The sequence below is a fragment of the Tachyglossus aculeatus genome, chromosome 3, assembly GCF_015852505.1.
Source record: "Tachyglossus aculeatus isolate mTacAcu1 chromosome 3, mTacAcu1.pri, whole genome shotgun sequence".
Classification (NCBI taxonomy): Eukaryota; Metazoa; Chordata; class Mammalia; order Monotremata; family Tachyglossidae; genus Tachyglossus; species Tachyglossus aculeatus.
In genome coordinates, this window is record NC_052068.1 from 105,269,263 (window position 1) to 105,286,788 (window position 17,526).

Genomic DNA, 17,526 nt, shown 5'->3' on the forward strand with positions numbered 1-17,526 from the left:
CAAGTGTAATTTAATCTTATGTTTTCTTGTTGGCTCCTCTAGTGGCATGAGGAATAACATCCTCAATCAATCAATCTATCAGTCTAAGCACTGGGGTGGATACAAGGTGGGCAGGTTGGACACAGTCCCTGTCCCACATAGGGCTCACACTCTTAGTCCCCATTTGACAGATGAGGTACCTGAGGCTCAGAGAAGTGAAGTGACTTGCCCAAGGTCACACAGCAGACATGTGGCAGAGCCAGGATTAGAACCCATGACCCTCAGACTCCCAGGTCCATGTTCTATCCACTACATCACGCTGCTTCTCTCTATGTATATCCCCTAGAGATGCAGGTTTTAAAAAATTCCTTTAGCCAGAACAGCCAGCTGGCATTTCAGGAGCAGCTAGGGGTGGCAACAAGTGGCAAATAAGAGATATCCAGGGAAGGGGCTGTGGGCAGCACCAAGCACTGTCCCCTACCTGGGTCCGAGCTCATGGACAGCAAAATAAATAATAAAGCAAAAGCGAACATGCAAGACAGCAACCATGTAGCTGTTTGGCCACTCCTGGTCTATTACAGTTCTTGTAGACCTCTTTCTGAGACCGTTTACCCCCTAGTCTGTAAACTCCACAAAGGCAGGGATCATGTCTATCAACTCTTTCAAGTGCTTAGTCAGTGCTCTTCATAAGTAAGTATTCAATAAATATCAAAATACCAATGTATGAATGAATACATGAATGAATAATATAATTGTGGTATGTGTTAAGTCCTTACTAGGCACCGTTCTAAGTGTTTGGGGTGGCTACAAGCAAATTGGGTTGGACACAGTCCCTGTCTCACATGGGGCTCACAATCTTAATCCCCATTTTACAGATGAGAACTGAGGCACAGAGAAGTTAAGTGCCTTGCCTGATGTCATACAGCAGACCAGTGGCAGAGCTGGGATTAAAGTCCACGTCCTTCTGACTCCCAGGTCTGTGGTCTATCCACCAGGCCACACTACTTCTCTTTGATTGACTCTGGACCATGATTTTTCTAAGATGTGCTCATGGAACACCACTTATTTTCATGCCTGGACTAATTTGTAATAAAACATGGCTACCCCAGCTCCTTGCTGAAACAATCCAGGAAATTTAAGTCATCATTAATAACAGAATTTTCTGTGTTTCCATATAAGCAGGGCATATAAAGATACTTGGAAGGACCCAATTAATTCGTATCTACCTAATGCCTAATCAAGTACTGAGGATCCTCTCTTCAGAGCGCCGCTATAGACGTCCGGGACTCCGCTCCCTAGAGACCCGCCCGCCATCACACCAAGTGGTCCTGCTCCGGAAGGCTCCTCTCCTCAGAGCGCCGCCATTGACGCGCGGGACTCCGTTCCCGAAAGGCCCACCCGCCATCACACCCAGCGGCCTTGCTGCTCCCGGAAGAATCCTCTCCGCAGAGCGCCACCATAGAAGCCCGAGACTCCGCTCCCGAAAGGACCGCCCGCCATCACACCACGTGGCCCCGTTGTTCCCGGAAGGATCCTGTCCGCCGGTTGCCGCCGCGGGGGCCGGGGCTTCCCCATCCTCCCTCCCTCCGTCTGTCCGTCCCCCAGCAGCCCGCTATAGGGTGCTTATGCCCCGCGGCCGGGCTCCTGGCGGCCCCCCTCCCGTGCATCTGCATCCCCGCCCGACCACGCCGAGGCCCTTGGGCTGGGCCCCCACCCCACCATCATCGCTACACTCACCCCTAGAAGCCACCTCCACTCTGTCCAAGTAGCCAACTGGGATCGCGGGACTTTGTTTCCCGCTGCTTCCACCGCTCCCCACCGCTTAAGCGACTATCCTTGAAGAGCCCCCCAGTGCCCCCTTTCCCGGTCCGGACCTGACTGATTCCCCCCTCACCCCTACAACCTCCCCTCACCCGGGAAAAAGGCCTTGTTATCACCAAGGTACTTTAAGGATAACCTCATTCGAACCTACCCAGCCCTCCCATGCTATTTGGCTGTTCACTCCTCTCCCCAGGCAATTCTGCTCCCTGAACCCCCTTAACAGTTCCACCCTACTCCAGAGCGTTCCACCCTACTCCAGAGCTAGCATCCATAGAACCCCATCGTCCTCCACCTCTGAGACAAGTTTCCTAAGAGCCCCGAGAATCTACTTGCCATTAACCTCTTTGACCTGATTTGACTGACCTATGGACAATTCATGGTCACTTCTGCATGTTAATTGTTAACTGCTCTCTGCGACGTCATCTTCTGCTTATTTTATCATTCCCATGTTAATTGCTAACGTCTCTCGATGATGTCATCACCTGCTTTAGTGCCATCGTATGTTCAAAGCCCTACTGAGAGCTCACCTCCTCCAGGAGGCCTTCCCAGACTGAGCCCCCTCCTTCCTCTCCCCCTCCTTCCCCTCCCCATCCCCCACCTTACCTCCTTACCCTCCCCACAGCACCTGTATATATGTATATATGTTTGTACATAGTTATTATTCTATTTATTTTACTTGTACATATTTATTCTATTTATTTTATTTTGTTAATTAATGTTTTGTTTGTTGCCTGTCTCCCCCTTCTAGACTGTGAGCCCGCTGTTGGGTAGGGACCATCTCTATATGTTACCAACTTATATTTCCCAAGCGCTTAGTATAGTGCTCTGCACACAGTAAGCACTCAATAAATACAATTGAATGAATGCATGAAAAGTACTTAATATGGTGTATGTTCTTAGCAAATACCACACATAATTAATGGAAAAATACAAGAGAAGTGAAAGATCCATGCCCTCAAGAAAGTTACAGTGTAACAGGGATGATGAATACACATAAATCCCAAATGAGCAATATGGTGCTCTTCATACACAGTGATAATATCAGATCATTGAAATGTTAATAATAATAATAAAAATAATGATTCTTGTTGTATTTGTTAAGAGCTTACTATTTACTGGGCACTGTACTAAGCTCTGGGATGGATGCAAGCGAATCAGGTTTGACACAATCCCTGTCCCACATGGGGCTCACGTTCTCAGTCCCCACTTTACAGATGAGGTAACTGAGGCACAGAGATGTGACTTGCCCCAGGTCACATAATGAACATGTGGCATAACCAGGATTAAAACCCAAGCCCTTCTGACTCCCAGGCCCATGCTCTATCAAGCCATAGATGCAATCTAGAGAGCATCCCATTCATTCATTCATTCAATCGCATTTATTGAGCGCTTACTGTGTGCAGAGCACTGTATTAAGCACTTGGGAAGTACAAGTTGGCAACATATAGAGACGGTCCCTACCCAACAGTGGGCTCACATCTCGTTTCTAGGCAAATTCTATCATAACACCCAGGACTCTGGAGAACCTGTAGATTCCTTAGACTGAAGGGAGGGATAAATCCCTGATGCTAGAGATCATAATGGGCCTTGTATTCACAATTTATTTCTACCCTGGATTGGGAATTGCCTGTACATCAGGGATCAAGAACCTGACTGTGTCTCAACCAATATAAACAGAACACTGTTGTAGAGATGTACCTCTTTCTGCTCAAAACACATACTTCTATTTCATCAGGTAATATTAATCATCTAGATAGCTGCATTTTGCAATATTTAAATAAAATATCCTACCATAGACCAAATTAAAATGATTCAGGACTTTGTACTAGAGCACTCTTGCTATCTGCTAGGAAGATAGAGACTTTGTATTAAATTAAGACTGAGGATGTTCACAGATTTCTCCAGCTGATGTGGGGAAGTGCACCAGAATATTGGGTAGCACGTAGTATTGATATGTGAACTTGTTATGGTTATGGTGTTGGAGCCAATTCACACTTTCATCAGAAATCTGACGTGCAGTTCATTCTGGGAATACTCAAATTGATAGCCTCATTCAGGATGAGATTGGAATTTCTTTAGATTGTAAACTCTGTTTTATGGGCCTTTGGTAAGCTCTTAATATGTGTTTTAACACTGTTATAAGATCTGGGGTAGATACAAGTTAATTATGTAGGACATAGTCCCTGTCCACATGGGACTCACAGTCTAAGTGGGACTTAGTTAATAATAATAATAATAATAATAATAATGATGATGATGGCATTTGTTAAGCAATTACTATGTGCCAAGCACTGTTCCAAGCACCAGTAATCAGGTTATTCCACTTGGGGCTCATTTTACAGATGAGGTAACTGAGGCACAGAGAAGCTAAGTGGCTTGCCCAAGGTCAAACAGCAGAAAAGTGGTGGAGTGGGATTAGAACCCATATCCTCTGACTCCTAGGTCCATGCTCTCTCCACTAAGCCATGCTGTTTCTCTGTGGGTAGGGAACGTGTCTACCAACTCTGTTGTATTGTACTCTCCCAAGTGCCTTAGTATAGTGCTCTGCCCAAAATAAACACTCAATAAAGATAATTGATTGACTGATTAATTATAATAAAAATAATACTTGCCAAATTTATTAAGTCATGGGTTCAAATCCTGGCCCCACCAATTCTCAGCTGTGTGACTTTGGGCAAGTCACTTAACTTCTCTGTGCCTCAGTTACCTCATCTGTAAAATGGGGATTAAGACTGTGAGCCACCCCCCCTGCCCCGTGGGACAACCTGATCACTTTGTAAATTCCCCAGGGCTTAGAACAGTACTTTGCACCTAGTAAGCGCTTAATAAATGACATTATTATCATATTATTATTATTAAGTGCTTAGAAAGATTCATGGTATTTGTTAAGCGCTTACTATGTACCATCATCATCATCATCAATCGTATTTATTGAGCGCTTACTCTGTGTAGAGCACTGTACTAAGCGCTTGGGAAGTACAAATTGGCAACATATAGAGACAGTCCCTACCAAACAGTGGGCTCACAGTCTAAAAGGGGGAGACAGAGAACAAAACCAAACATACTAACAAAATAAAATAAATAGAATAGATATGTACAGGTAAAATGAATAAATAAGTAAATAAATGAATAGAGTAATAAATATGTACAAACATATATACAGGTGCTGTGGGGAAGGGAAGGAGGTAAGATGGGGGGATGGAGAGGGTGATGAGGGGGAGAGGAAGGAAGGGGCTCATTCTGGGAATGCCTCCTGGAGGAGGTGAGCTCTCAGCAGGGCCTTGAAGGGAGGAAGAGAGCTAGCTTGGCAGATGGGCAGAGGGAGGGCATTCCAGGCCCGGGGGATGACGTGGGCTGGGGGTCGATGGCGGGACAGGCGAGAACGAGGTATGGTGAGGAGATTAGCGGCGGAGGAGCGGAGGGTGCAGGCTGGGCTGTAGAAGGAGAGAAGGGAGGTGAGGTAGGAGGGGGCGAGGTGATGGAGAGCCCTGAAGCCCAGGGTGAGGAGTTTCTGCCTGATGCACAGATTGATTGGTAGCCACTGGAGATTTTTGAGGAGGGGAGTAATATGCCCATAGCATTTCTGGACAAAGATAATCCGGGCAGCAGCATGAAGTATGGATTGAAGTGGAGAGAGACACGAGGATGGGAGATCAGAGAGAAGGCCGATGCAATAGTCCAGACGGGATAGGATGAGAGCTTGAATGAGCAGGGTAGCGGTATGGATGGAGAGGAAAGGGCGGATCTTGGCAATGTTGCGGAGCTGAGACCGGCAGGTTTTGGTGACAGAACTGTACCAGGAACTGTACTAAGCACTGGGGTGGAATCAAGCAAATTGGATTGGACAAAGTCCCTGCCCCACGTAGAACTCACAGTCTTAATCCCCATTTTACAGATGAGGGAACTGAGGCCCAGAGAAGTGAAGTGACTTGCCTAAGGTCACACAGCAGACAAGTGATGGAGCAGGGATAGAACCCAAGACCTTCTGATTCTCTGGCCCTGGCTCTCTCCCCTAAGCCATGCCACCTCTCTGTGCTTACTATGTGCCAGTCACTTTGCTAAGCATTGGGGCAGAGTCTGGACAATCAGATTAGACAAGGGGCCAGTCCACCCAGGGCTCATTTTCTACAGAAGAGAGAGAATCAATGGATAAGAATAGGAAAAACCAAAGGAGTTTCTACAGGGACAAGGATAAGGAAGTCAGGATCCCTGATCAGCTTAGACACAAAACTTGCAGTCAGAGCCAGAGTTGGCTGAAGGCCTAATAACTCATCTCTACCTTAGTAGCCTTTATAGAAATGAAACCACCAAAACCAGCTTTTTCTATTCATGGGTGCCAAATACCTGACAGGGATTTCTCCTGTTCCAAGGACATAGACTATATTTATTAACAATGATAATTATAATAATTATTATATTAGTTAAGTGCCATGTGCCAGGCTTGTACTAAGCACAGGAGTGGATACAAGCAAATCGAGTTGGACACAGTCCCTGTCCCATGTGGGGATCACAGTCTCAATCTTCATTTTACAGATGAGGGAACTAAGACACAGAGAAGTAAAGTGACTTACCCAAGGTCACACAGCAGAGAAGTGGCAGAGCTGGGACTAGAACCCGTATATTTGATTTTTATTTAACAAGAGAAAACCAAAGCATTCTCTCTCAGGTTTTTTTTTTTTTTTTTTTTTGGTCTTTTGTGTATTCTTCCAAATTCTGGAAACCCAGTCTTTTGGATGGGGAAATTCTAACAATTGTACCTTTGGCCTCTTTGTTTTTTCTCCACAGATATTGGGCAGTAAATAGATTATGAAAGGAAATCAGTCAAGGGTGACTGAATTTGTTCTTCTTGTATTAACAGATGATCCCGAGGTTCAGACTGCCCTCTCTGTGGTATTCCTAATGATCTACTCTTTTAGTCTATTGGGGAATTTAACTGTCACAACGCTAATGAAGATCAACTCTCAGCTCCACAAACCAAAGTACTTATTTCTTAGTCATTTATCTCTCTCTGACACAGGCTTTTCCTATTCGGTGACACCCAAGATGCTGGTAAATCTCTTGGCTGAGAAGAAAACCATTTCTTTACCAGCCTATGCAGCGCAGCTCTTCACTGGGGCTACTTTTGGAGGCTCAGAGTGTTTCCTGCTGGCAGTAATGGCGTATGATCGGTATGCTGTGATCTGCAAACCACTGATCTATATGGCCATCATGTCCGAAAAGAAATGCGTGGGCTTGGTAGTTCTTTCCTACCTAACAAGTATCACAAACGCTCTGATGTATACCAACTGGGTTGTTTGCTTACGGTTCTGTGGCCCGAATGAAATCAATTATTTCTGTTGTGACTCTTCTGCCCTCTTGAAGCTTTCTTGTTCTGACACCCATCTAGCTAAGATCTTCCCATCGATCTCTTCAGGGGCCATGGTGACCATCAGAACTGTGATTATAGTCATCTCTTATCTCTACCTCTGCCATTCTGAGCATCCACACTATGGAGGGAAGATACAAATCCGTTTAACCTGCTCCTCTCATCTTTTGACCATAATGCCGTACTTTGGGACTGTCATATTTATCTATGTCAGTCCCAGTTCCAACTACTCGATGGATCAGAACAAAGTGGTGTCCGTGTTCCACGTGGTGGTGATCCCCATGTTGAACCTTCTGATTTATAGCCTGAGGAACAAGGAAATTATGGATACTCTCAGAAGAATGGTTGCTAAGGGAAGTCTTTCCTGATATTATGAGAAAAAGTATTGTTTGAAGGACATTATTTTCCTCCTGGGATGAAAATCATTAGCCCAGATGCATTAGCAACACTATGAAATATATAAATGTGTGTGTGTGTGTGTGTTTGTAAAAGTGGTAAATTCCAATTTCCCTTTAAAATCCTTTTTGACTTGACTTGACTTGACTTGAAACCTTGGGCTTCAAGGCTCTCCATCACCTCGCCCCCTCCTACCTCACCTCCCTTCTCTCCTTTTACAGCCCGCCCTGCGCCCTCCGCTCCTCTGCTGCTAATCTCCTCACCGTACCTCGTTCTCACCTGTCCTGCCATCGACCCCCGGCCCACGGGGGTCATCCCCCGGGCCTGGAATGCCCTCCCTCTGCCCATCCACCAAGCTACCTCTCTTCCTCCCTTCAAGGCCCTACTGAGAGCTCACCTCCTCCAGGAGGCCTTCCCAGACTGAGCCCCTTCCTTCTTCTCCCCCTCGTCCCCCTCTCCATCCCCCCACCTTACCTGCTTCCCTTCCCCACAGCACCTGTATATATGTACATATGTTTGTACGTATTTATTACTCTATTTATTTATGTATTTATTTTATTTGTCCATATCTATTCTATTTATTTTATTTTGTTAGTATATTTTATTTTGTTCTCTGTCTCCCCCTTTTAGACTGTGAGCCCACTGTTGGGTAGGGACTGTCTCTATATGTTGCCAACTTGTACTTCCCAAGAGCTTAGTACAGTGCTCTGCACACAGTAAGCACTCAATAAATACGATTGATTGACTGATTGATTGACTTCTTTTAAAATCATATTTTTTTTAATTCTAGGAGCACTATAAATGTCTTCAGAATGAGAATTTGATTTTTAAGACTTGTGAATAAAAACCTTTTATTTCTTATATTAGGCATCAAATTTCCATTTTGAAAATCTATTGAAATTATCACTTGGTCATAGTTGCCTAAACTCTTCCATATAATCTTTGTCATCTATTCTTTCTAGAAATGCTCTGAATACAAAACCTTAATACACTTATCCTATCCCTGCCTGGATTACTGCATCAGCCTCCTTGCTAAACTCCCAGCCTCCTGTCTCGCCCCACTCCAGTCCATGTTTCACTCTGCTGCCCGGATCATTTTTATACAAAAAAGTTTAGTACACATCATTCCCCTCCTCAGAAAACTCCAGTTGTTGCCCAACCACCTCCACATCACACAAAAACTTATCACCATTGGCTTTAAAGCACCTCACCACCTTGCCCTCTCCTACTTTACCTTGCCTCTCTCCTTCTACAACCCAGCCCGCAGACTTAGCTCCTCCAGTGCTAACCTTTTCAATGTGACACGATCAAGCCTATTTCACCACCGACCCTTAGCCCATGTCCTGCCTCTGGTCTGGAATGTCATTCCTCTCCAAATCCAACAGAAAATTACTTTCTGTGCCTTCAAAGCCTTATTGAAAGCACATCTCCTCCAAGAGGCCTTCCCAGACTCAGCCCCACCTTACCTCATCTCCCACTCCCTTCCGAGTCGCCGTGACTAGTTCTATTTGCTCTTCCCCCTTCCCAGCCCCACGCCACTTATGTACATATCTGTAATTTTATTTATTTATATTCATATCTGTCTCCTTGCCTCTAGACTGTAAGCTTGTTGTGGGCAGGGAATGTGTCTGTTTATTGTTGTATTGTACTCACCTAAGCGCTTAGTACAGTGCTTTGCACGTAGTAAGCACTCAAAAAAGACAATTGAATGAATGAATAAATATTCAGGATCAAGAAATTGATAAATGAAGGAGGCACTAAAGGGGTTGGTGAGCCAATTTTTCATATATCGAGGGAATTCATTCATTCATTCAATCATATTTATTGAGCACTTACTGTGTGAAGAGCACTGTACTAAGCGCTTGGGAAGTGCAACGTTTCTTTGAGGGTAAATGATTTGACATTGAGCTGAGAGTAAGAACTATGAAAAGGGCTCTCAAGAAAAAAAAGAAAGAGGGGGAGGAACAGAGAGGAGGGCAGGAAAAGGAGAGTTGGAACAGGGGAGGTAGAGAAAAGTAGCCTAGCCTAGTGGAAAGAGCATGGGCCTGGGAGTCAATCATAGGCTTTGGATCCTAATCATGGCTCTGGTAATTGCTTGCTGTGATTTGGGGCAAGCCACTTTGCTTCTCTGTGCCTCAGTTACTTCATCTGTAAAATTTCGATTAAATGGTCCTCCCTCCAACTAGAACTGTGAGCCCCATGTGGGAGAAGGATTATGTCCACCCTGATAAACCTGGATCTACCCTAGCACGTAGAACAGTATTGGACACATAGTAAGCACTTAAAATCATTAAAAAGGGATATATGAAATTTTACCCATAAAAAATGGTTTTGCTCCATCTTCAAATCTTTTCTAAAGTCAAATCACTTCCAGGAAGCCTTCCATGATTATTTTCTCATTATCCACACTCTATATGCCCCCAAGTTAAGAATCTATGTGCCCTAATGGAAAGAACATGAGCCTGGGAGACAGAGGCCTAGGATTCTATTTCCAGTTCTGCGTGACCTTGGGCAAATCATTTAACTTCTCTACTCCTCAGTTACCTCATCTGTAAAATGAAGATTAAGACTGTGAGCCTCCTGTGGGACATGGACTTTGTGCAATCTGGTTTTCTTGTATCTCCTCCAGTGCTTAGTATAGTGCCTGGCACATAGTGCCAGTTTAACAAATACCACAAGAAACAAACCAACTTGCACTTTGGCATGTCCATGCCACCTAAGCGCTGGGTACTCACACTCACCCCAACCTTCACCCACCAGAGCATTTGCCTACATAACTTAATACACTATTACCTCCTCCTAGCTATAATTTATTGTCCATCTCCTCTGTTAGAGTGTAAGCTCTCTGAAGACAGGAATCATGTCTACAAATTCCATTGTAGTTTCCCAGATGCTGAATCAATGTTATAGACTGTGTAATAATTCTTGAAACCTTCAGGATTTACAATTTTTCATCAAATTTCTGGGACATTGCCTCCTATACAACACCCCTAACAATTTCATATTTTTCTCATTTATTCCATAGTTGCATTTCATTATACACTAATGTATGAGATGCTTACTGTGTGACCCAAAATTTATTTTGAATATATATTTTTTAAGTCTGTCACATTTTTACTTTAAAATGAAATATTTCTTGTTTTAAAAATTATTTGATGTAAAGGGACCAAAATCTGAGAGGAATGGATCTTTTCTGTATTTGAAAAGACAACTGAATGGCGTTGAAACACCACACTGAATAAAGTGGAGATTCTAAAAGCATAAAGGCAATAATTGAGTGAAAATATCAAAGGATATCTATTCTAAGTAGAAGAGAATCTGAAACTATGTGGTACATAACAAAAACATGACAAGGCGATGCCCATTTAACCCTTACTTACAACTACAGCATAGACTTTTTTAGCTTCTATTTCTTATTTTTTGTATTTTATTCAGCATTCTCAGTTTTTGTGGTTGCTTTATATCACATTTCTTTCATCTCATCGTGTGTTCTTCATTTCTGGAACTGGCGTTACTGACTGTAGAGTCATAATTATTCAATAGAGTGAGTGTTTCACTTTTCCTCATTTCTGAGAAAAATTAAATTGATGGCTAATTAAAACAGAGTTTGTGTGACTGACATTATTCTCAAAAGAGTCCAAGCTCCAGGTGACCTTGCAAGGATTGTTCCTTGCTCCTATTCTACAGTTAGGCTCAGCTCATAACCCTGCACAGCCATGCCCATTCATCTTTCTGTCACGTCTTATTTATTGTCTGTCATGGCAAAGATCTCATTTCAGGAGAGGAAAATAATTTCTTACCTTTGGAATTCTGCAAAGCTATGCATTGCAACTGGGTACAGGTACAAGCTTCTGCAGTCAATCATTCGGCCAATGGTATTTATTGAGAGCTTACTGTATGCAGAGTACTGTTTTAAATGCTTGGGAGAGTACAATGAGAGTACAATACAACAAAATTAGCAGAAACCTTCCCTACCTATAATGAGCTTACAGCCTAGAGGGGGAGAGACATTAAAATAAATAATATATTATGTTCTTTAATTGCTAAAGCACCTTACATTAGTTATTTTAATTTGCTACCCACAACATCACTGTGAGGTAAGGTTCAGATATTATTATCCCCACTTTATAGTTGGGGAAGTTGTCATGGGTGAAGTTAAGGCCACACAGTGGACAGGTGTCCACTCCATCACCTTGGTCCCTCCTACCTCACCTCACTTCTCTCCTTCTATAACCCAGCCCACAAACTTCACTCCTCTTGTGCTGACCTTCTCACGGTACCTCAGTCTCACCTGTCTCGCCACCAGTCCCTGGCCCAAGTCCTACCTCTGGCCTGCAATGCCCTCCCTCCTCAAATCTGACAATTATTGAACTTACTCAATTGACCTTCTTTGATCATATCTATTTCTCCTCCATGCTAAACTAACTGCTATTATTATTTATTCTGAAAGATACGATAATGTCACAGATTTTCAAGCAATTTTTTTGGTTCCTCAGTAGGCACTAAATTCTAAAGGGAAGATCCTGAAAACATCATTCTGTAAACTCCCTCAAGCCCAACAGGTTTGGGGAAGCTCCACCACAATTCTTGTTTCACATTCATTGCTCTCCATTTCTCCTCTTCCCTCCATTCTCAACCATCTACCTTTACAGCTTTGTGTGGCAGATGTAAACAGTAAGCTCCTCAAGGGCAGGGATTATTTCTACTACTACTTCTGTTGTTCTCTCCCAAGTCTTAACTATAATGCTCTACATACAGGAGATTGATTCACTGCATAAACCTAGAAATGAAATAATGAGTGCTTGGTTTACATATGAAGCAGCATGGTGTAGTGGATAGAGCATGTAGCTGGGAGTCAGAAGAATCTGGGTTCTATTTCCAGCTCTGTCACTTGTCTGCTGTACCACTTTGGGCAAATCACTTCACCTCTCTGTGCCTCAGTTTCTTCATCTGTAAAATGGGGATGAAGACTATGAGCCCCAGGTGGGGCAGCAACTGTGTCCCTCAGTCCCTTGGGTTGCTTGTTAAATAACAGTAATAATAATTATCATTATGGTATTCGTTAAATGCTTACTAGGTGCCTGGCACTGTACTAAGGAAATTGAGTTGGACACAGTCCCTGTCCCAAGTGGGGCTAACAGTCTCAAACCCCATTTTACAGATAAGGTAACTGAGGCTCAGAGAACTGAAGTGACTTGCCTGAGGTCACACAGCAGACAAGTGGTGGAGCCGGGATTAGGACCCCTGACCTTCTGACTCCCAGGCCCATTCTCTATCCACTAGGCCAAGCCGATTGAAGATGATAAAATACATCTTTGCAAATTACAAAGAAAAACTGTTTCAAGTACTGTAATCTGTAGGAATATGAATTTCAAAACAGAAGCTTGTTCCATTTTCTTCTTGCAAGTAATCCTTCACTGACATTCCATTTCTATTGTATGATTATGTGGTGTTCGGTTATTTTTCCTCTCACCCATGCTTCTTTCTTCCTCTCTTTCATAAAGAACTATGATGCCGGGGCAGTTCACTGACTTTAGTAGCTAGACTGCAAATTCCTTAAGAAGAGGGAGTCGCTGCCCTAAGTCTATTGCATAGTCACAACATTTATTAAGGTAAGGATCAATAAATGCAATAGGTTGATTGAGTCTCTGTTTCTATTTCTGCGGACTGCCAACAAGCAATAATGGCAAATGGAAACAATACTGCAGTGACAGAGTTCATTATTTTAGGATTAACAGGTGACCTTAATCTGCAAGTGATGTTCTTTTTAGTATTCCTAGTTGTGTATTCTGTTACTCTGCTTGGAAATGTAGTCATCATTATATTAATCAGAGTCAATTCTCAACTTCATACTCCAATGTATTTTTTTCTTGTCCTTCTCAGATATGTGTTTTTCCTCATCTGTCACACCCAAGATGCTGGTAAACTTCCTAGCAGAGAAGAAGACAATTTCCTACCCTGCCTGTGCCACTCAGTTCTGGTTGACAGCAACTTTTGGATTCTCAGAATGCTTTCTCCTGGCGGTCATGACATATGATTGATATGCTGCAATTTGCAGTCCTCTCATCTATATTCATTCAGTGGTATTTATTGAGCACTTACTGTGTGCAGAGCACTGTACAAAGTGCTTCTTATGTCTGAAAAGGCTCGTGCCTCATTGGTTTCTGTATCTTATGTTGCAAGCTTTATGAATTCTCTGTTATGTACATATGATGTGTTTAGCTTATTCTTCTGTGGACCCAATCAAATTAACCACTTCTGTTGTGATACACCTGCTCTGTTGTAATTATACTGTTCAGACACCCACCTATCAAAGATCTTTCAGTCATCTTCGGCTGGCATCACTGTCAAAATTACATCTGGGACGATCATCACCTCTTATGTATATAGTCTCATTTCCATCTTGAGAATTCCTACCAAAGGCAGAAGACACAAAGCTTTCTCCACCTGTGTGTCTCACCTATTAGCTGTTAGTCTCTTCTATGGCACAGTCACATTTATCTACGTGATACCCAGCTCTGACAACTCAATGGATTTGAACAAAATGGTGCCTGTATTTTGGTCATGATCCCCATGCTGAATTCCATGATCTATTGCTTAAGGAACAAGGATGTGATGGAGGCCCTAAAAAGAACGGTTCTCATCAAGGGAGTTTCCTAATGCTAAAGGGCAGTCAGGTCAGGTGTAGAAATTAATGGGATGAAGGATAACATGTAAGAATTCATTATATTGAATACCGAATATAGCTGTGTGAGCATTCTGTGGGAAAACCTAGTGGTCAGCGTGGCTCAGTGGAAAGAGCACGGGCTTTGGAGTCAGAGGTCATGGGTTCAAATCCCGGATCCACCAACTGTCAGCTGTGTGACTTTGGACAAGCCACTTCACTTCTCTGTGCCTCAGTTACCTCATCTGGAAAATGGGGATTAAAACTGTGAGCCCCCCGTGGGGCAACCTGATCACCTTGTAACCTTCCCAGTGCTTAGAACAGTGCTTTGCACATAGTAAGTGCTTAACAAAATACCATCATTATTATTACATATAAAATCATCTAGACTGTGAGCCCGTTGTGGGCAGGGATTGTCTCTTTTTGTTGCTGAGTTTTACCTACCAAGCGCTTAGTACAGTGTTCTGCACACAGTAAGCTCTCAATAAATACAATTGAATGAATGAATGAATTTAACTACACATGTGAACTTGCACATGCTTTGCTTTACCGCATGAAAGCAGTAGGGGGCTACAGGTCAAATCATCCCATGTTGCATGATGGTTATCACAATCAGGATATTAATTCACAAAAATTAGGGGACTCTTCAGAAAGATCCTTACCCATTGCCAAGTAATGTACTTCCTTTAATCTATGATCTTCATGTAAGGAAATGGAAGTATAAAGAAATGTGAAGTGAAATGTGAAAAGGAAGTGATTTTGATTAGTAAAGGATGGAGCCTATTGTTAGTTTAATAAATGAAAAAAAAACATATCTCTTTACTTTCACAAGACTAAAAGTCGTTGTTATTGGCTTTAATCAGCCATAGACTCTCTGCTAGTTTGCTTGAACTAATATTTTATTTAAATGTCTGTGTCAAAGACCCAACAAATACATATATGGAATACATAAAATGTCAATTATAAGGAATTGAAAAAAAGTCTGCCATTTAAAAACCTTTTGCTCATTGGTTTAAGTCGTAGGCCTTGTTGGATTTTTTTAACTGAATCTCTGCCAATTCCTTGCATTCTGCCTCTGACCTGGAACTTGCTCCCTCTTCATATATGACAGACCGTCACTCTTCCTTTCTTCAAAGCCATATTGGAAGCACACTGTCTCTAAGAAATCTCCCCCAGCTAAGCCTTCATTTTCCCTACTCCTTTTCCCATCTGTGTCATTCTTGAACTTGGATTTGTACCATTTATTCACCCCACCCTCAGCCTCTCAGCACTTATGTACAGATCCATAATTTATTTTAATGTCTGTCTCCCCCTCTAGACTGTGAGGTCTCTGTGGGCAAGGAATGTGCCTATCAATTTTGTTGTATAATGCTCTCCCAAGGACTTAGTGCAATGCTGTGCACTCAATAAATATTATTGATTGATTGATAATCTGTACCTCACTTTAATGCCAAACATACATGAGAGGGATTTGCCAATGCCAATTCAGCACATGTTACTCCAGTCATAGGCCACAAGTCCTAATACAGTGCCTGGCACAGGAACCTTCACATCAGCATCTTCGCTTGATTGCTGGATAATTTTCAAGGTGTTTGCAGCCTCCAAATCTCTCCCAGACCCTGCCTCTTCATGAGGACCAGGGCCTTTGCTAGCCTCTAAGCTGGTGTTGGGGGAGACAGTTAAAGAGCAAAAGCAGCACAGAGGACCAGGAAACAGGACACCTAGACAGTGACAGCCTGGTCAGCAGGTTCTTCCACTAAGCATGAAGAGGCAGTCTTCTAGAAAGACCTTGTATGTGCGATCATAGCCAAAAGCTTGGATAGAGTGGGGACCAAGAAGACTTCTCTTTAGTTGCCTGGATAATGAAGAAAATTTTTAAAGGATATTCAGAAACAGGAGGATTCAGGAAATAGTTCCGCATTCTTTTTCATTCTGTCTTACGCAGATTGAGCCAAAATTTTGAAATTTTTGCGGGAAGAGGAGAGAAGGTATTTTCTTGAGTTATTTTGTACTTTAATTAATGCAAATGTAGCCTACGAAATTAAATCAAAGTGATCCTGAGCGACTGACTGAAACTGAGCCCCCCTTTTTCCTCTCCTCCTCCCCATCCCCACCTGCCCTACCTCCTTCCTCTCCCCACAACACTTGTATATATATATATATATATATATATACATATATATATATAATTGTACAGATTTATTACTTTATTTTACTTGTACATGTTTACTATTCTATTTATTTTGTTAATGATGGGCATATAGCTTTAATTCTATTTGTTCTGATGATTTTGACACCTGTCGACATGTTTTGTTTTGTTGTCTGTCTCCCGTTTCTAGACTTTGAGCCCGTTATTGGGTAGGGACCATCTCTATATGTTGCCGACTTGTACTTCCCAAGAGCTTAGTACACTGCTCTGCACACAGTAAGCACTCAATAAATGATTGAATGAACGAATGAATGACTGCGCCTCTTTCCATAATTGTGCAGTAAAATTTTGATGTCAAGGAGATTTCATTTCCTGTAAAATACATAGATTTCATTTCAGAAATCTACTTTTCTAGGTGCTCACAACTCCTGGTAATCATAGAGTCTTTCACAGAAATTTAGTGCTTTAGCTGACCTACTCACTGTGCTTTGTTCATGGTTCTCTGTTTCTAATCGTTTGCCCATCAATGTATGGCAGATGATAGCTTTTTTTTAATGGTACTTGTTAAGCACTTACTATGTGCCAGGCACTGTAGTAAGTCCGGGGATAGATATAAGCTAATCAGGTTGGAAACGGCCTGTGTCCCACATGGGGCTCAGAGTTTTAATCTCCATTTTACAGATGAGGTAACTGAGGCACAGAGAAGTTAAGTGATTTCCCCAAAGTCACACAGCAGACAAGTGGTGGAGCCAGCATTAGAACACAGATCCTTGCTCAAACTACTAGGCCATCTTCAAAGCCTTTTTGAAATCTCATCTCTTTCAGGAGGCCATCCTGATTTAATTTCTCCTCTTCCCTCCAGGTTTATCCCCCATATTCCACCCAGGTATTCTGCATCAACCACATAGTTAAGAACTCACAGACACTTGTAGCACTTTCATAGAGACCAACTGACTTAATTATTCACTGCTTTATCATCCAACTATCTGTAAATCATTTTAGTGCCTGTCTCTCTTCCTAGAGGAGAAGCTTTTGAGGGCAGAGAGGGCATTTCATTACTCTATTGTACTGTCTTGAATACTAATGATCGGTTCACAGATTATACTGTCACTAGCACTTGCAACAGAGTTCAGATCACAGTTGTGTTCATTA

At 42.6% G+C, this 17,526-nt stretch overlaps 1 protein-coding gene across 1 annotated transcript; it reads left to right on the forward strand.

Annotated features, from left to right (window-relative positions):
• Positions 1-6,606: 6,606 nt before the first annotated feature.
• On the forward strand, positions 6,607-7,533 carry LOC119925350 (olfactory receptor 502-like). The gene has a single exon (XM_038743438.1). The coding sequence runs from the start codon at positions 6,607-6,609 to the stop codon at positions 7,531-7,533; it is 927 nt and encodes a 308-aa protein (XP_038599366.1).
• The last annotated feature ends 9,993 nt before the right edge of the window (positions 7,534-17,526 follow it).